This window comes from Nelusetta ayraudi, unplaced genomic scaffold, assembly GCF_046127955.1.
Source record: "Nelusetta ayraudi isolate G7.1 ecotype Tasmania unplaced genomic scaffold, CSIRO-AGI_Nayr_v1 ptg000006l, whole genome shotgun sequence".
NCBI lineage: Eukaryota > Metazoa > Chordata > Actinopteri > Tetraodontiformes > Monacanthidae > Nelusetta > Nelusetta ayraudi.
In genome coordinates this window covers 2,394,622-2,417,909 of record NW_027466056.1, presented here as the reverse complement: position 1 = coordinate 2,417,909, position 23,288 = coordinate 2,394,622, and the positions used below count along the sequence as shown (strand labels likewise).

The 23,288-nt window shown below is 46.3% G+C and overlaps 3 protein-coding genes across 5 annotated transcripts in view; 1 reads left to right on the top strand and 2 right to left on the bottom strand.

Moving 5' to 3' along the window:
* Nucleotides 1–23,288, top strand: part of stat1a (signal transducer and activator of transcription 1a) — a 106,764-nt gene that overhangs the window by 39,844 nt on the left and 43,632 nt on the right. The gene's annotated exons all lie outside the window — the stretch shown is intronic.
* nhej1 (nonhomologous end-joining factor 1) lies at nucleotides 434–14,674 on the bottom strand. 2 transcript variants are annotated; one of them, XM_076014700.1, is made up of 10 exons: nucleotides 14,603–14,674; nucleotides 14,432–14,503; nucleotides 12,099–12,191; nucleotides 11,533–11,737; nucleotides 11,225–11,452; nucleotides 10,828–10,966; nucleotides 10,685–10,743; nucleotides 4,016–4,196; nucleotides 945–1,042; nucleotides 434–734 (listed from the first exon to the last, which is right to left on the bottom strand). In XM_076014700.1, exons 4-10 carry the CDS (start codon nucleotides 11,716–11,718, stop codon nucleotides 669–671), a joined length of 957 nt encoding a protein of 318 aa, XP_075870815.1. In that variant the 5' UTR covers nucleotides 11,719–11,737; nucleotides 12,099–12,191; nucleotides 14,432–14,503; nucleotides 14,603–14,674; the 3' UTR covers nucleotides 434–668. The 2 variants fall into 2 exon arrangements, with proteins under 2 accessions (XP_075870815.1, XP_075870816.1); XM_076014701.1 differs by lacking the exons at nucleotides 14,432–14,503; nucleotides 14,603–14,674 and adding an exon at nucleotides 13,691–13,794 and having other exon boundaries at nucleotides 12,099–12,290.
* Nucleotides 17,351–19,325, bottom strand: LOC142880403 (lysozyme g-like). The gene is made up of 5 exons (XM_076014310.1): nucleotides 19,194–19,325; nucleotides 18,541–18,609; nucleotides 18,250–18,446; nucleotides 17,674–17,824; nucleotides 17,351–17,605 (listed from the first exon to the last, which is right to left on the bottom strand). Exons 1-5 carry the CDS (start codon nucleotides 19,195–19,197, stop codon nucleotides 17,469–17,471), a joined length of 558 nt encoding a protein of 185 aa, XP_075870425.1. The 5' UTR covers nucleotides 19,198–19,325; the 3' UTR covers nucleotides 17,351–17,468.

Sequence of the window (23,288 nt, the reverse complement as noted above, 5' to 3'; positions counted from 1 at the left end):
CACACACACACACACACACACACACACACACACACACACGGTCGGAGCGTCTCTCGGCTCGCGGGGCTTCAATGGCATTCCCAAGATGCTGCAACTCCTTGAGTCAACATCTCACCGGACTCTGAAACCCGAATGGGGACGTGAACTCACACGCCCCCCCTCTCACCCCCCCCAAGTGTAGCTAAGCTAAATCACTAAATGTGGTGGCGAGTTGGTGCTTTTAAAATCAATGAAGAGGAAAAGTCGCAAAATCCCGACTTGATTTGGACGGAGTTCAGCTAAACTCCACCTACAATGGTCGCAGCGCCAATCGGAGGCTTCACACTGTGAGCAAGCGGCTGCAGCGGAGGAGAGAGAAATCTGATTGGTCAGAATGGTAGTCCATACCTGTTGTATGGACTACATGTAAAATAATGGGCCAAAAGAGGCAGTGCAATTCTAATATTATTTTATTGTTTTTTTATTTCCCCCCCAAAAAATCCAGACTTTATTTAAAAAAAGATCTATCCACATCTAAGAGAGTATTTAAAACGATTGAAATCTTGAAGGGAAAAAAAAATCATCATAAAATCCCTGAAAAGTCAATCATCCATTCTTCCAGCCATTCTTTTAAAAACAGACCAGCTAAAACCCAACTGGTCGGCGTGTCATTGTCCTACTGGTCAGGCTCATCTGAACAGTCCCACCACTTTCTTCTTCTTTGGTTTGGAGGCGAGTCCCTGGGAGGCGACGGGCTACGGAGCAAGAAAAAGAAAGAGAAAGAGAACACCTTTTTTTTAACAGAAAATGCGACGGTTTCCCAACGACTTGCTGCAGTCTGAATCCGTCTCGCCTCCCAAAATAATCCCCCATAATCTCCCTTCCAGCTCGGATGACGAACTCATCAGGCCTAAGTGAGGGCGTCGCGCGCGTGAATCAGCCGGCCGTCATCGTCCCAATCCTACCTGTCGGACCGCCGGGCCTTCCTCCACCTTGGCTCCGCCCACGTCCACCTGCCGCCGTTCACCTGCCGCCGCCGCCGCCTGGCCGCCCGCTGACTCACCTGAGTGCGATACGTTTTCATGCGTCGGGTGAGTCAGAGTCAGAGCGCAAAATCCACCAGTCTGGTGCCCTTTAAGTTCTAATGACTGAGACTTAACGGAAAAGAGACTCGGTGATTACATCGTGATGCAGCGATACCACAGAGTGGAGTACGAGAAGTTGAATTTCTGCACTCCCAGATACTGATACAGAGTTCTTAATAAGGCCGTTACACATAATAGAGTTACTTTGATTTTTTTCTGGAACTTGTGTGACGGTCACAAGTTTCACTGCAGTGTGAACACAAATTTGTCATATTGTCATATGTGTACATGTACAAGTGGTATCTGTGTTGTGCTTTTGGATTTTACCAGTATGAGTGGGACACTCAACCCCGGCATTTGTGGCGTTATATTTGTGCGTCTATTTTGAGCGAGCGATTATATTTTCTGAGCACACAATTATAAATTTTGAGCCGCATAAAACATATTTTGCAAGCAACAAATCGATTCCGAGCGCCTTATATGAGTTTGCATGTTATGTTGATCCAAATGTTCGCTCACAAACTCTTTCCATGGTGCTCAAGCAGCCCACTTCACTCGCCCGCTTCCCCCCTCCTCCTCTCGCTCAAAACTCTCTCTGCGCGCTCGGGTTGTCTTCTCTGCACGCTCAACTAGCAATTGTGCCACAAAACTAATCAATCAGAGAGCTTATGGAAGTACACTCTGATTGGCTGTCTATCCACCAATGAAATCACTAGTTACGTTTACCAGAGGGGAAAAAACAACAACAAAAAACAAAACAACAACCGAAGACGCTTGAATGAGACGGACACCGACCAGATAAAGACTTGACTCATCACAAACTTCGGTCAGTATTTTATTTGTTTATTAAATCATATATCAGTTTATTTTAAGACAGTAGATATTGTGTGACTGACGAATACTTTCCTCTCCGTCCGGGGCACTTTTAGATAATGTCAGGTGAACAACAGCCACAACCACCACGGCCACATGCAAGTAGTTTGTGTGGCCTTTCTTTTAAACCGTGTGTCAGTAACATTTGTTCAGTTATTTTTTTTCTTTTTTCTTTTTTACGTTAGTGTGCATTCATTGTATGTTTATAAACTAGCCGTTAGCTATTTTTCTCAGTGTTTAAATGACAAATCCTTTGACTAGCCTACGCCTGTCATTAGTTTAAGATCAAATTATTTCGTTAGCTTGGTACATAGCCAGCTAAACCTGAGGCCAACAACCATTTACCGTGGTTTTAATGTCAGTCGCCGCTCTTACTTCTGATTACTTTCTTCAGTTTTTCTACCTCAATCCCAATTTTGAGATGCATGAAGGAGATTTTGCAAAGCAACTGTAATTTCTGACACACCACCCATTTGTTCGGAGAACGACTCAAAGAGAATGACTTGATGGCGAGTCAAGATCTCTAAATAGTCCAAATTCAGTGGTTGCTGGTTTATCGCAGATTGTAATTTGGTCAGAAGTCCCTCCATCAACTCCCATCTCAGCAAGTGCTGTTGGAGAGTGTTGTGGAAAAGAGCGAAGATGCCGATGCAGGAATACTGGGATAATAAGTAATTAAATGAACAAACAATAAAAAGGGGATCAGAGCTCCGAGGCACAAAACACAGTAAAATGGGAGTGCGAGTGAGAGGAGGAAAGGAGGAAGAAGGTCTCTTATACACTGGACTGGGAGGGGAAGAGATAAGGAAGGGAAGAAGAGGAAAACAAAGCACAGAGAATCAGCACAAGCTGACACATTTACAGCCTCCTCTGGTGGACCACGAGGAGAATGTCTCGAGAAGGTTATACTATGAAACGAACAGATTACACGTGCTACTAGTGATCATATGACACATACTACAACATAATAAAGAATAACCCAAGAATACATATTTCCCATTACAAGAGAAAGAGGAGATAGAGTTTAGAAGAAAGGCCACACAAACTACTTACATGTGGTCGTGGTGGTTGTGGCTGTTGTCACCTGACATTATCTAAAAGTGCCCCGGACGGAGAGGAAAGTATTCGTCAGTCACACAATCTACTGTCTACGGTCTTAAAATAAACTGATAAACAAATAATAACAAAAAACAAATAAAATACTGACCGAAGTTTGTGATGAGTCAAGTCTTTATCTGGTCGGTGTCCGTCTCATTCAAGCGTCTTCGGTTGTTGTTTTGTTTTTTGTTGTTGTTTTTTCCCCTCTGGTAAACGTAACTAGTGATTTCCATTGGTGGATAGACAGCCAATCAGAGTGTACTTCCATAAGCTCTCTGATTGATTAGTTTTGTGGCACAATTGCTAGTTGAGCGTGCAGAGAAGACAACCCGAGCGCGCAGAGAGAGTTTTGAGCGAGAGGAGGAGGGGGGAAGCGGGCGAGTGAAGTGGGCTGCTTGAGCACCATGGAAAGAGTTTGTGAGCAAACATTTGGATCAACATAACATGCAAACTCATCTAAGGCGCTCAGAATCGATTTGTTGCTTGCAAAATATGTTTTATGCGCTCAAAATTTATAATTGTGTGCTCAGAAAATATAATCGCTCGCTCAAAATAGATGCACAAATATAACGCCACAGGCATTGGTGCCGATATCTCTGGTGCTCACACATAGAAAAATACACTAAGCAATATTTACTTCTGCCACTTCATAATTAACATTACGGCTATTGCAAAAATCATTTCCAGGCTTTTTTACCCACTAACCCAAGTCAAATATTTTTTTAAAAGTTCTAAACCGTCATTGACCCAATAAGATGCGTTCACTGACATGTGAAGCCGCTCATGTTTGCTTGAAGTTTGACGGAACCATCTAAAAAGCCGCTAGGAGCCATCAAAGAAAACCACGGCGGTGGGCCGTTTTAAAAATAATTTCAATAACTTGAGCAGATCAGAAGAAGCTCGTCCGACTCTCCATGCTGCTCATGTTCTGGAAACCGGCGACGCCCATTAAAAGTTCAGACACCTGAACTCAAACAAACCTGGAGTCGAGGCGACGGCGGCGACCGACTCCTCCCCCTGCTGCTCGTCCTCCTGCTCAGACAGTTTGCGTTTGCGTGTTTGCGCGTTTCCCTGGGCGACCACGACGGCAGTGTACAGCTGCTGCAGGTCGCCGTCGAAGTTCAGAGCGTCGGGCTGCCCGCTGCACAGCCCAGGGAGTACCTGCAGGAGGGAGACACCAGGAAGGAAAACATCAGAAAGAATTCTGGTGTTGAGAATTGAAAAATTTGTTGAACCAACAAAACAAAAAATAGTTTAAATAATCCAGCAAAATCATTTTTTAATTCTAATCATTCATATAATTATCCAACATCCATATAAGAAAAGAGCTTATAGAAAATGAAAACCTCATATTCAAAGTAGACAAACAAATTTGAAATTCTCAAATAGATCTGCACATCTGAATTTTTAAAATGTCTCCCTCGTTTAAACTTTCTGACAAGCGAATGTTTATGAGCCTTGCCGGGAGACGGCTGAATGTGCTTTCTCACGTTTATTATTTTACACTCGGTGCACCGCAGCTCTAAAATTAAAAATTAACCCCCCACCTCAAAGAATCTGCTCGTTAAAAAAAAAGAATGCACAAATCCACCGGGGGTCCACTGGGTCAGCGGGAGCCGCCCGTCGTTTTGAGAGCACCCGAATGCTTGAAATTGGGAAGATTTCGAGTGAATTCCGAAAGAAAAAAGAAACGAGAAGGCGAGCGGAGCCTGAGTCACTAGAGGCGCGTTTGTTTTACGGCCCGGGGTCACATTGCCGAGGTGTGATGTCGGCACTGCGATAAGGCCGCAATCAAAGCTGCATTATTGGCACAGCTGAGCGCAGGTGGAGCGGGAACGACTGACGCACGCACGCACGCACGCACGCACACTCTGGGGCCAGCAGATAAGGCCGCATGTAAAACTCCTGCGACATTATGCAAACGCACGGCGCAGAAAAACGGCCGCTGTTCACCCAGACCCCCTGCCCCCCACTCCATCCCCCGCCTCCTCCCAGCACCCCCCGTTCTACCCCACCTCCCCTCCCCCCTTCCCCTCTCCCTCCCCTCTCCCTCCCCTCTCAGACGGCGGAGGAAAAACTCTCCGAATTAGCTCCTCAAATATTGACCGGGAGAAATTGGTGGTCTGCCGCTCGCTGTCAGGGAGGGGGGGGTGCTGAACACACTCCGGTCGGATCGGTGGGGCGCGGGGTTTGGAGGTTTTCATCGCATTGATTTATTTTTGTTATTCTGTTTGTTTAAATATCGTAAAAATAAACGCGCGCGCCGAGGCTGAGGCTTCGTTCCGCTTCGGGCACAGAGAAACCAATGTGCCGCCACCGGCGCGGAGGGCGGGGGGCGGGGGGGGGGCGGGCAGCAGAAAGCCCACCTTATTCCCCCTTTTTATTCACCTCTGTGACACCCCCCCGCCCTTGTACCCCACCCCTGCCCCTTCCACCATCTCTGGCCGCCGACCAAGCTTCGCTTTGGATCATTTGATGTGAACCAGCCGCGCTCAATTTGTTGGATCCGGCTCGGACGCTCGCTGAAACCCGAGGCTCCCGCGCATCACGTGACCTCCATCCCGCCGCCTCGCCCAGTCCAGCATCCTTCAACTGAGGACGACGCCACAAAAAAACAAAACAAAAAGAAAACAGCGACAGCTCGGAGGAAGTGTGTTGAAAAGAAGAAAGAAGAAAAGTCGGCGAGAGGTTTTGACATTTTTCCTGTAAAAAAAAAAAAAAACTCGGGAAGATTGTCCCTCGTCGCTCTCCGTCTCTCGGGGATAAAAATGGGGGAGCGCACACGAGCGGCGAAGGCGCAACTGTCATGCCGCCGCCGCCGCTGACCAGAGTGGAACGCCAGCCAAGGGGAGGGAGGGAGGGCGGCGGGGAGGGGTCAACGACCTCTCGCCTGTTTCACAGTGCCCAGGCTCCGCCTCCTCCTGCCCTCCCTCGTGTCTCCGGAGAGAACAAAGTCCCGCGGCGGGTGAGAGAGGAGGTAGCAAGCATGCGGAGGGGGAGAGGGAGTGGATGCTCACCTGAACCCCCCCCCCACCGACCCGATGCCTGGTCTGAGGCCGGGCCAGGCATCATGTGTGGGCAGAAGTGATGAGAGCCGCCGGTGTGTCTCTATTATTAGCGAGCAAACAGCTCCGCTTTTAGCTGCCGCCGCCGCCGCCGGCCGTGTTGTTTTTCAGGTGGACGCTCTGGTGCCGGACAGTCTCACACTCTCACATCCTAATCTCTGCCGCTGACCTCATGTTTACCCTCCCTCCCTCCCCCCCAGCTTCCCTCCAAACCTTTTCTAAAGCGTCATCTCAACTTCAAACTTCCAACTTCCTGCCCCCCCGCCACCCCAAAACTGAGAGGTGACGCCGCCATGCCCTGTATCCCCACGCCGCTCTGGGTCGTGACCTCGGACAAGAGGCTGCAGGGCGGCAGCTGAACGGATGAACGAATCACTGAATCAATGAATCAATGAATCAAAACTCCTGATAGACCGTTTCAGCATCAGTCTCCGGCTCCAAACCACTATGATTTCACCATTGATCAACTCTTTGCTCCGCTACGCCGCACCCGGACGTCACCCACACCTTCGCGTGAGGTCACACTGCTCCCCCTCCCTCTCTCCCCGCCTCCTCCACCACGACTGCCCTGTTAGACAGAGCCGCCGGGGGGCTGGAGGTCACAACTCGGCCGCGTGCGTCACAAGAGAGGCTCCAATTATGAATGAAGAGCCTGATTTTTGTGGCTCTTTTCTAGGGATGTGTCAGACTCCTGGACATCCTGGACATCCAACAACACCAGAAGGTGGCTCCCTGCAACGCACCGAGATGCGTCAAAAATGTATTTTTATCCAACCTTGTAAAGTCAATGTAAATTACCATTGAGAACTCATGAACGTGTTCAGTGTCTTCACATCATCAGCATCATTAATAATCATGCATAACTCAGGGCTAACTGAGAAAATGTGTTATTTGAGGAGAGTGGAGCCAACTGGACACCCCTCACATGACTCAGTATCCACGAAGTAGCTCTCAGGTTCAAATAGGTTGGTGACTCCTGCTTTGGACGTCCGAGGTGTGTGTGTGTGTGTGTGTGTGTGTGTGTGTGTGTGGGGGGGGGGGGGGGTAAACTGGTCCAACTGGTCTGAACTGGCTGGTTGCGCGCGAACAAGTGCCGCAACAGAGTGAAAAACTGGGAGGAAAAAAAGCAAAAAACCAAAGGGGAGCATCATCTCGCACTGAGTCGCTCTGAACAGGAAGGGGCGGGGCCAGCGAGCACGGTGTCTCCCTCCGCCGCCGCATCGCTCGCAGGACGCCGATGCCCTTGCGGGACGCCGCAGCACTCGGCCGGCCGCCGGGGGCCCTCGGCCAGGGTCAGGGCCCGCGGCCCTCGGCCGGGCGGCCAGCTGCTGGAGATGGGGAGCAGCCAGGCCACAAGAGGGCCTAATTACAGAGGAGGCGGCAGGAAACAACCCTGTGGAAACTGTGTGCAAGTGACGGGAGACGAGGAGAAGAGAGGAGACCAGAGGATCTCCCTTTTGCACACACGCTGTGACTGGACAGTGAAAATCGTGCCGGTTCGCCGCTCGCAACGAGAAAAACTTCAACTTTTCCTGCGAAAAACACAACAGAGCGGCGACAGCCTGTTTTAAAATACATTTTAAAGGGTAAATGTTATTCTGGTGTTTTCCAAAGTTCAACAACATCACTACCCCCTCCTCCACTCCTCCACCCGCCTCTTCACCACCCTGGTCCTGAATTCCTCAGGTAGGCGAGATAAAGAGCCGGTCAATGATTGACCCAGGAGAGGCCGACGACTCCTTCCATAAATCTCTCATTTTCCGTCTTACGTGAAGGCTTACGTGACGCCCGACCAGGAAGTGAATAAAGAAAAACAACCATGGGGGCGGGGCTTCAGTTCGATCATCATGGTCATTCTGTTGAGCTGATTCATCCCTCTGTGGGAGGCCAACCAACCGGGAAGTGCAACACAATTGCCGTTAACCAAACCTGCTGCTTCACTTTCTGTATCTGGACATTGGACACTGGAAAACGAAGACGCCGGACGAGGGGAAGATGCGCGGTTCCCGATCGTCTCAACCTGAAGCTCAGCAGCTGCGAAAAGCAGCCGAAAGAAAAACTCAAAATGACGACGAGACGCCAGATTTGGAAGCCAACAACAGCAACAACAATGCAGGAAAGGCAACGTTACGGCTCAATTATGTGCTCCAGCGGTGCGGCTGAAGTGAGGCTGCTCTGGTCAGATGCGGCCACTAAGTGCCTAGTTTGCCTTCCGTCCGTCCTTTCTGTTTTGTTTTTTTTCTCTCCCTTGTTTCAAACTGCTGCTGCGCGACGAAACAGGAAGTGGGAAACGTTTCCCTGGGCCGGGACAATTCAATTTGGAGCTGTCATCGGTGACGCTGTGCCACCGATGAATGCCAGCGTTGTGGGCCGTGCGTCAGCGTTGACACACACACACACACACACACACACACACACACACACACACACACACACACACACACACACACACACACACACACACACACACAAACCAAATTTAGGGCCTGGAAGGGGGAAGGAGGATGTGATCCTGAATGGATTTGAACGTTTTTATTCATCCTACAGCTCCGTGACCAGCGTTACCCTCAGCCAGGGTTGAGTCCAAGTGTGTGTGTGTGTGTGTGTGGTGGATGCGGCGGCGGCAGCAGCAGCACATGACCTGACAGTGGAGAGTGTCTGCTCGTCCACACAGAGCCGGCTGTGACGCATGCCGCTGCTCTTTTTAGGGCTCAGTGTTGGTGTTTACCTGTGCGTGTGTGTGAGAGAGAGAGAGAGAGAGAGAGTGTGTTTGTACAGAAATATGCAAGATATAAGGACAAAACCATTGACAACATGATAAATTTGACTGTTTTGATTGTGACGGCATGTGTGTGTGTGTGCGTGTGTGTTGCGCGCTAATTCCACTCGTGTCAATGTTGACCCGAGCTGAGCGGGGGTGTTTATGCGGTGACTGACTGGAGGTGAGGCAGCTACAGCAGAAAATAAAAGCCGCCCCCCTCACCAGCTCCTGCCTTCATCATCATCATCCCTCCAAGAGGAGAGAGGAGGATGCGGGAGGTGGAGCCTGGGTTCTCCTTGATGTGGTCCGCACACACGCACGCACGCACACGCACACACACGCACACACGATTTCAGCAGATACCCGTCTGCTCCCTGTCGGCACTGGCGACGCAAATAACCCCAAAGACTGGAGGAGCTGCTGCTGCTGCTGCTGCAGGAAGAAATAACTGGCGGGACGCACAGAGGCTGACTTGTGCCTGATCCGTCCCGGCTGTTTACTGAGGCATTTATGTACTTAGATTTGAGGTAAATAATCGTATTAGTTTAATGGTCTTGAGTCAGATCACACGAGGGCCTCCCACGTCAGCTTAGCTTATAATGGAAAGCTGAAAAAAAATGAAGGTTGTTGCTGTTGCAACTAGTTTCTGTCTGATGTGAAGATTTCTTTTTTGAGGGTGCGGGGGGTTTCACAATTAAGGGGTGGTGGCAATAAATGTGGATAATTACAAGGCTGTAGCGAACACAACTTGGTCAGAAGGGGGCAGCGCTGCATGGAAGACTAGAACAGAGCTGCAGCAAAATACAGAAGACGATATGAGACAAAAAAGAAGAAGAAATTCAACTGGAATGCGTTTCCTGTCGTGTATTTCCATGTTCTTCAAGCATCGTAAGTCAACAAAAAAAACTACGCATTCAACATCATCATCATCATCAAGTGTTGGGATCAGGTGGATTCAATACAGAGATGTTAAAGGAATCGAAATCAGACCTGTTACCATGCAGACGACACACACACACACACACACACACACACACACACACACACACACACACACACACACACACACACACACACACACACACACACACACACACACACACACACACACACGAGAAAAGGCCCTACCCTGATAGACAAACACCACACACACATGCCAAACGCCTTGACAAACACACACACACACTCGTCCAGTATGCGACCCTCCCTTTGACGCATCCCGGAGATATTTTTTCCCAGACTTTTTTTTTCTTCTTCTCTTCTCCTAAATTCAGGCTGGACTTTGGTCAGGACCCACCACCCCTTCCTTGTCGCACCTTGGTGGAATTTGCAGCAAGTAAGAAGACTTTGATCGTCTTCCTCGGTAGCGATTGGCCAACCGGAGGCCCGAGACTTGTCGTCGGCTGACCAGCCAAAGCAGTGCATCGTGGGATGCACGGACAGACAGTAATAAGTAAACGGTAAGACGTTGAAAAATTGTAAATTACGATACAATTGCGATTACAACTGATTCAATTAAATGAGTCAGAGACTGAAGCGGGCGGTGTCCGGGGGGTGGGGGGTGGGACAGGGACACACACAGTCACGCTTTCAAAAAATTCCCCAAGTCCATCCGAACACACACACACCAGGTCCTTGGAAGACGATCCAGGTGAGAAATTCCACACCGGAACGCCACATACACATACACGCTTCCTCGTACAGAAAACGTAAAAATAAATGGGATGTATATCAGTAGCTGCTGGTGTTATGTGTGCATGCGTGTGTGTGTGTGTGTGTGTGTGTGTGTGTGTGTGTGTGTGTGCGTGTGTGTGACCTCTGACCTTTGCCATAAATTCCTCTCTGTAGGCGTGCTCCTCAAAAACGTTCGTCTGCAGGCGCTCTGCGTTCAAATGCACACATTATCATCAGACACTGCCACTGTGTGTGTGTGTGTGTGTGTGTGTGTGTGCGTGCGTGTCTGTACCTCTGCTGAGCGTGGCCCCGTTCTCCTTGTAGTCCAGGATTTCGGCATCCTTCCGCGCTAGCAGATCCCCCAGCTGCTCCGTCTGCCGCTGCAGCAGGTGGCTCATGGCCAGCAGGGGGTGAACCAGGTGAGCGCACACCTGAAAAAAAAACCCTACTGATATATGATGTTATAGATTTGTTGCTGAATATTTTTTATTTCAATATGTTGTCAAGAACTTAATCCAACTGTCCATGAGATGTAAATCTCTTATTTATACTTATATTTTTTTCTTGTCTTTGCACGATAATGTTGCAATAATTATGCAAATTTCCCCAATGTGGGATAAATAAAGGAATTCTATTCTATCTTGTTCTATTTTATTCTATTTCGGACTCTGAACTGGTCTGGGCCGCACCACGTTGATGGGCGCAGGGGTGCAGTGGAAGTCCCAGTAGAAGGGAAGTCCCGCCAGCTCGCTCTTCAGCTTGATGCTGATGCTGCTGCCATCCTCCTGGTGCACCAGGGAAATCTGGGCCTGGCCGCTGGCGGCCGCGCCCACACTTCCCGAGAGACAGGGCCGGACCACCTCACGCAGGTGGGAAAAGAAAGCCCCGACCGGCGCCCTCAGACGTCTGTTCAGCTCCTGGGAGGGAAGAGGGAAAATTCAGTCGGACGTCCGACAAAAACGTCTTGTGGCGGCGCTGGTCCCCGTCTGGTATGTACTTGCGCCCTCCTCTGGATGGCCGCCGTGTCCATGCTCTCCTGCCACACGCACTGCAGGTCCGTCAGGAGGATCTGGTACTCCGTCTCCCCGAACCAGCTCTTGGTGAGCAGCCGGCGGTCGCCAATGTCGGCGGGGAGCCAGGGTTGGTGCAGGAGGACGAGGAGGTGGGAGGCCTCAGGCTCCATCACTCACAGGCCAAAAACACTGACAGGAAGTAAATATCCAGACATGGTTACAGAGATCTGACAGCGCTTCCCTGTAAAAGGTTCTGGGAGTTTGTTGCAATAACATGTGATCTGTCTGATGCAGCTGATGACTCCTGCTTCTTTTCAGGGGCCGGAAATATTTTCCAGCAATTAAGAAAAATCCCAGTCTGACTTCAAGACATCCTGTTTGTTTTTGTGTGATTCACAAAGTGAAACCTCAGAACCCAGGTAAGATCTGGCCCTGTTTGTCCACGACCCTTCCTGGAAGGGTGAACACCCGAAAAGGCGACAAACATTCAAAAGCAATCTTCTCCTTCTCTTTTTTTTGCAATCCAAACTCGCTTTCACAAGTCACTCACCTCACAGGAATGCAGGGCACCAAAAGGCGAGATGTTGTGAGATGTGTGAAAGCCGCACTACAGACGCTGTGTCACCGGCCGCATAATCACCACTGTAACTGCCGCTGGTCAATTAGTTAGTCCATGCTTCGTACTGATGTTTGGTAAGGTGCATTTATTTTAATGTGATGCAACCAAAGAACACCGTGAAAACTGCAACACAATAAAAGGTTCGATGAGTGCTTGCAACAATAAAATTCTTATTCAAATACATTAATAAATAATGATAAATCACAAGTATAATTCACATAAAAAATTCAATAACAATACAAGAATAATTAAAGCTGCAAGCAGCGTTTGCGGGACTGAGCCGCCGTGGCCGACGCGACCCCCGACCTCTGCCGACGCCTGCAATTGACCCCCGTCCTCCGCCGACATCTGCTGACTCTGAAAGAAGTCTTTGCAAATGATGCAGATTTTTCACCTCCAGTTTTTGTTTTGTTTGTTTTTTGGATGAGGCTGTCAAATGTAAATTATAGGCCTTGATGAGACAAACACTTGGGTGTTTGAATGACACCTGTAGAACTTTCCTAAAGGGAATTGCAGCCATTTGTGTGTGTGTTGAAAAAGAGGGAGAGAAAGAGAAAGGCGTTAGGGCTCCCAACTAGCAAGAGCAGAGTTAGCTCCGCTTTTGCAACCTAGGACACCTAAGCTTAGAACTCAGCCATTTCGGCGACTACATGAAAGATATTGGTATCATCTTTTAGCTAAGGGCTTCAGCAATCTAGATATGTATAGTAATCCGGGGTGTGAATAACGGTGTAGGCGTGGTCAGTGAAAAACTGACTTTTTTTTCCCGTTGGGGCGATCTCAAACAACTGGAAATATCTCACTTCCTGTTTGTCACACACCAAAAATTGGAGTGTACGCGACGTAGAGCTTGATGAGACGAACGAATCGACTTTAAAGGGCTATAAAATGAAAACGGTGAAACGCATCCGGACCATTCTTTTTTTACGTTGATCTTCTGACAGTCTAGTCTGTGTAATACAAAAGGTTTGAAACTTGCAGCCTTCACGGTTGTTGAGTTCTGTGATTGTGGATGATTTCAAACAAGTGAAAGTAGCTAACTTCCGGTTTGTCAGGAGTCAAAGGTCAGAGTGTCAAAATGTAGGTCTCTATGTAACAGGATAATTTATGTCAATAATATTTGTGGAAGAAGCTGGATATTATTTTGTATAATTTCACAAAATTTAATAGTAACACCTGACAATTAAGCCTCCTTTGTTTAATGTGGAACGTTTGTCTTCAAGCTTCAGTCCCCTATGGACACCTGTTGGGAAGAGTTTTTCCCGCCTCACCTCTTCCCTTTTGTTCCATGTACTCCGTGGGAGAGGGGGCGAAGATGATGAGAGCAGGCCTTCGCAGTGGCTCAGTCCCAAATTACAACTTATTTAAAGCAAAATAAACAACCGAAGCGTTTCAAGCAGCGCAATCAGTGCTCACACAAGTCAGGTACACAGACAGGACAACGCCGTAAACAAGCAGAACGCGAGTGCACATTTTGCTAACAAAAAAAGGGAAAGAAATACAGGGCAAAGAGAAGAACGTACCGTGTGCGCCCTTGACCAGTTGTAGTTAAAACTCCTTTAATGTTTCGTTTTCTGTTTACCGTCACACTGTCCCTATCCCTCTCGCGCTCTCTTCGTCGCTCTATTTGAGCGTTGCCGCGGCAAACTGTTTCCGGTTAGCGGATGTCAACATCCGGATGCCAAATTAAAAGTAGCCGGAAACGCATTATATGATCATTTACCCAGTAGGGGCTGGCACGATTTGTGGCAGTGGCACCCGATCCGCGACTGCCGCGGCATATGCTGCGACTGCCGCAAGTGTCACTGCTCGGTGCCGGAAGCGTCGCGGCATTTGCTGCGACTGCCGCAAGTGTCGATGCTCGGTGCCGGAAGTGTCGCGGCAATTGCTGCGACTGCCGGAAGTGTTGATGCTCGGTGTCGCTAGCAGTCGCGGCATTTGCTGCGACCTTTGCGCGCTATTTGTTATTTTAATTTAAAATACCAGTACGTATGCTCCATTATGTGCGTTTAAGTGCCGTATTCACTTATTCTTTTACTTTATATGCACCTCTTAATTATATTTATTTTGTTTCCTTTACATTATCCACGTTTTCATTTACTCATATGATGGACTTCATTTGATCTGTGTTTATTATCCTCTTTTAGAGTTTGTAATGTCATAATTTCAATAGAAAAAAAAAAACTTGCTGCGACTGCCGGAAGTGTCGCTGCTCGGTGTCGCTAGCAGTCGCGGCATTATGTCTGTCTGTCATTTACAATCACCTTGCAGGAGGGAGACCGCAGCGGGCAGCTCCTGCGGGCTCGCCGGCTCCTCTCGGCTGACCTCTAATGAGGCTGTTTTCGGGGAAAATAAAAAAAAAAAAAAAAAAATGAGGCATTTCTCGTCAACACTACGCGCCACTCATGCCAATTTGGAACGTCGTAAAAAAGCACCAAAATCAGCCGCTTTACGGGCGCGTTAAACGGGCCGCGCATGCCGGCGGTCGGTCGCAGGGCGACCCGGGCACGTCGCTGAACTTGGCACCACATTCGCCGCGGTGCTTCTTAGGTTTCGATTCCACCTTAAAAGAAAATTCCGCTATTTGACCACTAGATGGCACTGTTCAACATATACATTTCAGCGACTCGTTGTATCTAGATTTAGGTAGATTTTTGACTAAATTAGACAGTATAAATTGACATGTGCGGTGTCATTGGAAAGCCTGGGAGCTCTATTATCACAATCAGCTAAGACATTTCACGGGAAATCATTTTTGGCCTTTTGGGGGGACTTCAAAGTAGGCAACCTTGTCATTCACATTACTGTATTTCTCATCTTTGTTAATGATTATTTCAAATTCTATACAGTAAAATTTGACATATGAGGTGTCATTGGAAAGCCTGGGAGCTCTACTAGCAATCAGATGAGACATTTCACGGGAAATCATTTTTGGCCTTTTTTGGGACTGGTTTATGCAGCGTTTTTTCGTTGCATGCGTTTTCTTGGTTTGCATCGGTTGTGTTGTGCATCGCTTCCCTGTTTACAGCGCATTTATGGATTAAGTAAATGTTTTCATGTCCTGCAGCGCATTATTTGCGTTTGCACCACAATCCTCTTTTTGTACTTTTTTTTGTGATCTTTGTACTGTGTTTGTGACTTTGCATCGTTTCAGTGTTTGCAGCTGTTTTGGCCAACTACGGCGCTTTGAGCGGTTGCATTGTGTTTGGCCCTTGTCGGCCACAGATTTTCGGATTGCAGTGCTGACTCTCTCGCCCTCTCTCTTAGTTTGATTTTCAGAGCAATGACACCCTGGAAAAACACCCCATCATTATAAACTCACCATCATTTATTCTTTATTCAGGTTGACTTTGTGCAGTTTGTCAGAGCTCAGCTGTGATTGGCTGTTCTCGGCTCTGAAGTCCAGCCCCTCCCACCTCAGACACCTGGAGCTGAGTCTGAACGAGCTGCAGGATTCAGGAGTGAAGGTGCTGGGTGGTTTTCTGCAGAGTCCAGACTGTAAACTGGAGACTCTGAGGTCAGTTCACCCTCTTCACTCTACAACCTCTATCACTCTTGTTATTGTTGTCATGATTTTCACTTCACTAGTGTTGGAAATTCAATTTACAGACACTGGTTTGTATTTGAAATGTATGAAACTGAGTTTGAAGGTGCTCTCCATCTCTCCATCATTTATTCTTTATTCAGGTTGACGAGCTGCAGTTTGTCAGAGATGAGCTGTGATTGGCTGCTGTCAGCTCTGAAGTCCAACCCCTTCCACCTCAGAGAGCTGGACCTGAGTGAGAACAACCTGAAGGAGTCATCAGTGAAGCCGCTGATGGATCTTGTCCACAGCAGAGACTATCAACTGGAGAGTGTGAGGGCAGTACTGGTTTGGAACCAGTGGATGATAGTTCCAGCACCAAACCCAGTTCACCACACAGCAGAGGTCCAGTGTTTCGAGTCACAGTGTGAGAGGAGGATGGTGACGACCAGCTGCTCCTCATTCATCCAACATCTACTGCCAAACTGCTTCTTCTCTCAGTTCAAGACTAAATTATTGATCAGTTCATCTTCATCAGGCCTCAGTATCAGCCCAACACTTTGCAGTCACATGACCTTCATATGTTCCACAATTAACACGTGACTGAGAGTCTGGGTCTTCTCACCAGTCATTCCATCATCTCCTTCAACAGTCAACGTCTCTGTGATGATGTGTTCAAGGACTGTGAGTCACTCCTGCTGTCTCTACTTCTCTCTACAGCTGGAAAGGATGAGACGGATAATGAAGAGGAGAGTTCCACCTAGTGGTGGCTGACAGAACGACAACAAGTGGAGACGAGTGACACACAGGCTCCGCACTCCTCTACCTGCAAGCTACACACACACACACACACACACACACACACACCAGTTCTGCTCCAAGTCAACACTCCAACACAGTGTTGCACACTGTCTGTGGCCGTGGCACGACCTTTGACCGCAGTTGAGCCTGGTGGCTGGCGGACTGGTTCTCCGTACACGCTGCTGTGGTGACTGGGAGAGACACCCGTAGAAGCCACTGGTGGAGCTGAATGCTCAGTGGAAGAAGCAGGACTTGGAGATGGAGGCCAGAGCAGCTGGTCTGTGAAGGCAGCAGCAATACAACCACTTGTTCCTCTCTCAGCATGAAGGTTTCACACATGAAGAACACACAGTTCTCCACTGAATTGAACCTGATTTCTCATGTGAAGGACAAAGATGAATTTGTAAAAGGCTGACAGCTCAGTGAAGGTTGTGTTATTGTTGATCTTTGGCCACATATGAACATGTAGATGGTAAGGATGCATGGCCCTGTATGTTACTTTTGCCTGTGTAAGAACTATATTGTATGCAGGCTCATACTACAGCACTGAAATATTTGGGTAATATGAGCATAATCTGAGGCTGAACCAGTCAACTCTGAACTGACATGTAACAAAAATGCATACACCCACAGCAGGTAGGTCGGCATTGAGTGTGACACTGTTTTTAGTTTGTTTGGAGTTTGTTTGTCAGCAGCACAAAAAATACTTTTGCTTAACGAGATAAAATACATTTGAAACTATTTGAATCTGACTGAATTCAACTCAAGTCAGGTCTTTCTTCCTTAAAACAAATATTAAATATTTGAGTTAATGAACTGACAATTTACCTGGATACAATCAACAAGGGTGAGAGGCTGCTTCAGTTTATTATCTTTATTATTATTTATTGATTTCAGTCAATGAAAAGGTGAGAGACGACAAACATGGCGGAATGCTTCCTTTGATTTATTGACGTCTCATTTGGAGACTTCACTGGTTAAAATCCCCGATTCGCTTCGTACCACTGAGCTCTGGCAACAACATCATTGGCGTAATCCCTGCCGGTGGTCTTGGCATCCACTTGTGCGTAGGAATCGACTGATCTATCTCCCATGTTGTAGGCTGCAATCCCTCCTGTAAAGGCAAATCATTAAAGCAAAGCGTAGAGCGGACAGTCAGGTCACGTTGTTCTGCTGACAAACCTTTCAGTTTCTGCTCCTCAGACCAGTTAGGAAACTTTGTTCCAACTTTATCAACAAAGCCAGCCAAGATCCCAGTGGCCTGGTCGATGTGTTCGTAGCTGTTCCAGGCACCAGTTTTTTTGTGGTTGCCTCCATTTGGAGTCACGTCAACCTGCAGAAATGACATAAACACCCTTAAACAGGAATGGGCAATTATTCTTTGCGAGGGGCCACAATGGGAGGGTGGGGGGTGGGGTGTGTGTGGGGGGCGCTGCTGGTGCGAGATCGCTCTAAACTCCCAGGAAAGTTTCGTCCAGGGGGGATTTGGGGGTCATAACACTTATCTGGAGTGTTGTGACCGAGACACTCCAGATAAGGCAATAAGACTACAGCATATGATAACGACTGAGGAGTGTACAAACAGATTGCATGGCAAAACCTTTCCTTTCCTTACCTCAACTCAACTCAACTCAGCTCAACTTGTTTTATAAGGCACCTTAAAAACAACCACAACGTACTTTGCCCAGGTCTGCCCTTGAAATTAAAATGTGATGCACTCTAGAAAGATGTGGTTTGAACAGCAGTATTTGTTCCAACCTGCATGACGCCCCAGGCTTTGCCTCCGTCTCCCCAACCATTGTCAAGTGCATTTCCACCCCTGGACTCTCTGGACATGATTCCGGCAACCACGGCTGGATCCACTCCATGTTTCTGTGCAGCTCTGTTGATGTCAGACCTGTACTGCTCCACTCTACCTGCATCAGTCTCTGCCATTTTTTGTGAAGCTTTCACACCTTCAGAGAGAAATCAAACACACAAAGATTCTGCAGCATTAACACATGTGTATGCAATCACCTTTCATCTGCAACAGTACCTGAGTAACAGTACCTGAGTATCCTAATCCGTCTTGCTGGGCGGTGGTCGCTGAAGCACCAGTCGTTTCCACGTGAGAGATACCTAGTTTAAAATTTTAGATTTTTATCCAGTACAACATAGACACACATCTGGCTTCATTCCAAACACCGTCACCCACCCCCTGCATTACTCTTGGTTGTGATCAAACAATGTCTGAACGGACTAAAAACAAAATGGAAGTGGAGCAGCGGAGCAGGGCGTTTTCAGGAAACGGACACACAGGATGTCAGGTAACGGTTCAGCCGTCTGGCTGATAATCAACACTATGGCTATAAATGCAACCTGTGCCATCTGAGTCCAATAACCTTCACAACTGACACAAAAGAAAGATCCCTTTTATATTGTGTTTTCTTGTTGTCTGCGTTGTTTTTTGTGACTTTGACGTAAGATAATTAAGATCAAATAAATGAAATAAGAAAAAGAAGTCTGTTATTAGTTGTGAAGCTTTTAGGAATCTGTCCAAAAAGTCATTTCAGTTTGTATTCCTACTGTCAAAGCAGACGTTAGTTGTGACAAGGATAGTGGTGGTTGGTGAATTGACAAACTACTGTCTTGTTTGACTTAAAACTAATGAGATATAACATAATAATATACAATATATGAGTATAATAATAAAATGCACTTACTCATCTTTGCTGTCTGTGAAGATGACGCTGCACTGGTGACTCTGTTTGCTCGTTGGTGACAACACACAGAAAACTTGCTGCTATCAGAACACAGCCAGGCTGGTATTTATACCTGACTGTTGCAAAGATTTCAGTTTCCTTTTGACGCACCTGCACATGTACACACATAACGAAAAAGTTTTTCGTTATGTGACATGTGACAATGGCTCAAAGTTTATGTTTAATTCTTTACAGCCACATAAATTGTACAAGGTACAAACAACAGGACGAGAGCAAAAAGTATCTGGATAAAATTTTGGATGGTTCGTAGATAAATAATCCAGATTTTACAGATATGCTGTGTGTTCAGGAGCATAAAAGGATGGTGGTAGATAATGCTTTGAAAACAGATTGCAAACACATGAAACACAGCTGAAAAGAAACAATTTCACACAAATAAACAACAGCAAATACCTGCAAAAATAAAGCCACGTTGTAAAAGAACTTTTTCTTCCTCCAGTGGACTCTGATGACAGGCCGTGTTTGTTTTTTGTCAGTGTGGTGAGAGTAAGAGTATTTGTATTCGAATAAACTAAATCATTTCAACAAACAAAAAAAGGAGACCACAAAAATTGTAATGGTCTGTTTTTCTGTGTTTCCTGTTTTATTTTCTATAGCCGTGTCTCCTTGTATATCTCTTTGAATTACATCCTGTTTCTAATTTCCTGCCTTTTTTGTTGCCCCTTGAATTTGTCACCTGTGTCTCACCGTCAAATTTTCATCGATTTTTTATTCTGCAACCTGGTGTTGTCTGCATTTTGGGTCTTACCTCCTCATTTTTTTAAATTTATAATTACTGATCATTCTTTTGATTCAGTGTCAACCTGTTCCATAGGTCAGATGTGTTAGCATCAGTTCAGGACGGTTCTACAGAGTTCTGCTAGGCCCCTCTGATGGTTCTCAGTCTGTAAACTCACATAAACCTCATGAATTCAAGCAAACATAATAAAACAAACCCAAAACAAGAACAAACCACACAGTGAAAAGTTGAGTCTCTTTTGGAGACTTCAAAAGTCACATATCGGTGGAAGCCAGAGTATGGATCTGCTTGTGATATTGCATTGAGGCCCTACTTTTTTCTTCTGCCAAGATGCCTCATTTTGGATTTGAAAATCCACATCTTAAAAAACAAAAACAAAAAAAAAACACTATTTGAATTAAGCAATGATTCGTTTTTTTGTCCTTTTTTTGTCCAATGATTCTGTTGATCGTTGGCTGCACGCTCTCAAGCTGTTGGTGGGCTCCTTGTTGAGAGGGTGCAAAATGTACTCATACTGCTGCTTTTCCTTTTGGTTTTATTGGGGTGATTACATAATGTGTAATGTTGCACCCTGACATGCTTGCTTGCTGTACCAAGGCTCTTTTTCTGCTAAAAGCAAGTGTCAGCATAAAGACTGACTAGGCTGCCTTGCATTACGGATTTTATTTTTGTTTTTGATAAGGCAGTCATTTATTGGGTTCAAAGTGCAGCAGGTTCACCTATTAATGAGTCAGCAGAAGAGCAGCAAATACGGTTCAGATATCATAATGTTATGTTTACATTAGGGCTGTCAGACAATTAAAAAAAAAAAATTGTGATCAAACGCAGAATCTTCATAGTTAATTCACGACTGCGCTCCCACTACTCCTACATGACCTGTACACCTCCCGGACAGTGAGACGCGCAGGCAGGATAATAGCAGATCCCTCCCATCCAGCTCATGGACTGTTTGTGCCCCTTCGCTCTGGCAGAAGGCTGAGGTCTATCAGGACCAGAACCTCCCGCCACAAGAACAGCTTCTTTCCATCCGCAACTGCTCTGATTAACAGTTCTCGGGTCCCCCCACCCCTCCACCCATAGACAATATGCACTCCATCAACTCTCTACCCTGCACTCACTCTTGCACTACATACTTGTTGTTCATTGTTAATTTTGTAAATTCCAATTGTAACTTATCCGAAGTGTACATACTGTATAGCTGACTTCCTTCTGTATATTTTTTAAATATTTTTAGTATAGTTACTGTCCTCTTTTTTTTTGTTCTGCTGTCCTCTAAAGTACCATCCACACCACAACAAATTCCTTGTAAGTGCTACACCTACTTGGCAATAAACGTGTTCTGATTCTGATTCTATGTTGCTCTTTCGTGTGTGTGTGTGTGTGTGTGTGTGTGTGTGTATGTGTGTGTGTGTGTGTGTTTGTTTGTTTTCATTTCTCTCACACTCTGATACTATATACAAAATAAACAGAAACAAATATGATCGCATTTGTCAATTGCTGTATTTTTTTTAAAATTGCTTTTATTTTGAAAATGACGAGTAGGGCGACACGGTGGCGCAGTGGTTAGCACTGCCGCCTCACAGCAAGAAGTCCGTGGGTTCGATTCCGGGGCCCGGACCTGGGACCTTTCTGTGTGGAGTTTGCATGTTCTCCCTGTGCGTGGGTTCTCTCCGGGTTCTTCGGCTTCCTCCCACAGGACCATGCATGTTAGTGTGAGTGGTTGTTTGTCTTTGTTTGTGTCCCCTGCGATGAACTGGGTGAACCCTGCCTTCACCCTAAGCCCCACCCTAAGACAGCTGGGAGGGGCTCCAGCAGACCCCCGTGACCCTGAATAGGAATAAGCGGGTATAGAAGATGAATGAATGAATAACGCGTTAACGCTGACAGTCCTAGTTTAGATGTTTAGATGTAAATCAGAGCTCAGAGGCTGATTGATTTGTCCTACCATTTGGTCTTGGACAAAGTATGGCGAAAATTGTCTCTAAATTTCCTTTCCTTTTCATGCTATAAATTCATTCATTATTTTCATGGTTAGTTATTAAATAAACTTCGACGTAATTTTATCCTTTTATTTCCCCTATTCAGGTATGTGATTTTGAGGATTTATGCCCTTAAGCTTGAAATAACATCTGCTGATCCCTTGTGTGTAAGTTATTTGGGAAAGGTATTTCGAGCGTTTCGTGAACAATTATGTTCATTAGGCTATCACCAAACATATAATGCCATAGCAGCCAACTACTAGCTTAACTTTTCCCTCCAAGCTAGCCAGGGTGACCAAGACATCCTCGATTTTAGAGGACAGCCCCCGTTTTGGGTGACATGTCCCCACATAACGCTCCTTGATTTTGATATTGAATGCGGTAAATTGGATGTGGCAAGGTCTGCGCACAACCCAATACATTTCAGGACAGAACATATCCTGTGATTTTCAGCCTCTTATTAAATGTTTAACATTTAAGATTTATGTCTACGTATATAATTTTAAAACACAGCTTAATGGTTGCTTACCTGTTGCGCTGTTTTCTTACTTATTAAAAAAAAAAAAAAAATGTGCATAACACAAATACTTAACACGCGTGCACACACACATACACACAAACAGGAGCAGTAGCTTGTGCTCAAGCACATTGTTTTGCCCTGTAATTACAGTAAAAACCCTGTAGATGGTGATGTTGAGATTAACATTTTACAGTGTGGTCCTCTGTGAATGGGCCTCATCAATTTTAACTGATTGCTTGGCAGTATTAACATCGTTTAATCTGTTTGCTATACTATGTACTATGTAGGGTGTATACGGGATTACTTAACTTTGTATCATACCAAAACATACATCACATATCACATTGTTATTATGATATTTATTATATTATTCGTTAATGTATTGTATTATGGAATTGGTCGTAGTTTTTTCATTATTATTTTTTATCATTATTAGCCATAGAATTTGTCATTTATCTGAATTCGAGACTTGAAGCCTGAGCCAAAACTTCTCCTGTTTTCCCATCATGATCGTTGGACGATGCAGTAAACTGCAGAGTAAACACAGCCCTGTTGACAAAAGGCTCAGCTAGGTTAAGGTCCAAGATAGTGGCAACATGTTGCGTCTGTAGGCGGTTTGATTACTGGCTAATGAATGTATTAGTTATTTTGCAAAGCAAACATGTCTCAGTTACAGGGTTGCTTTGCAGCTTCTATGCTGAAGATAGCCTTCAAACGTATTCTCAAACCCTTCCTTTCCCCTTATCTTTCTCTTGTGTTCTTCCTTATTGTTTACTGTGTACTTTCGTCCTCATTCT

Coding starts and splice junctions, on each gene's coding strand:
- nhej1 (XM_076014700.1), bottom strand. CDS start 11,718: ATGGAGCCTGAGGCCTCCCACCTCCTCGTCCTCCTGCACCAACCCTGG. Junction 11,453..11,532: donor CCATCCAGAGGAGGGCGCAA/GTACATACCAGA, acceptor CTTCCCTCCCAG/GAGCTGAACAGACGTCTGAG. Junction 735..944: donor AAGGCCCGGCGGTCCGACAG/GTAGGATTGGGA, acceptor CTTGCTCCGTAG/CCCGTCGCCTCCCAGGGACT.
- LOC142880403 (XM_076014310.1), bottom strand. Junction 17,825..18,249: donor AAGCCTGGGGCGTCATGCAG/GTTGGAACAAAT, acceptor TCATTTCTGCAG/GTTGACGTGACTCCAAATGG. Junction 17,606..17,673: donor TGAGGAGCAGAAACTGAAAG/GTTTGTCAGCAG, acceptor TTGCCTTTACAG/GAGGGATTGCAGCCTACAAC.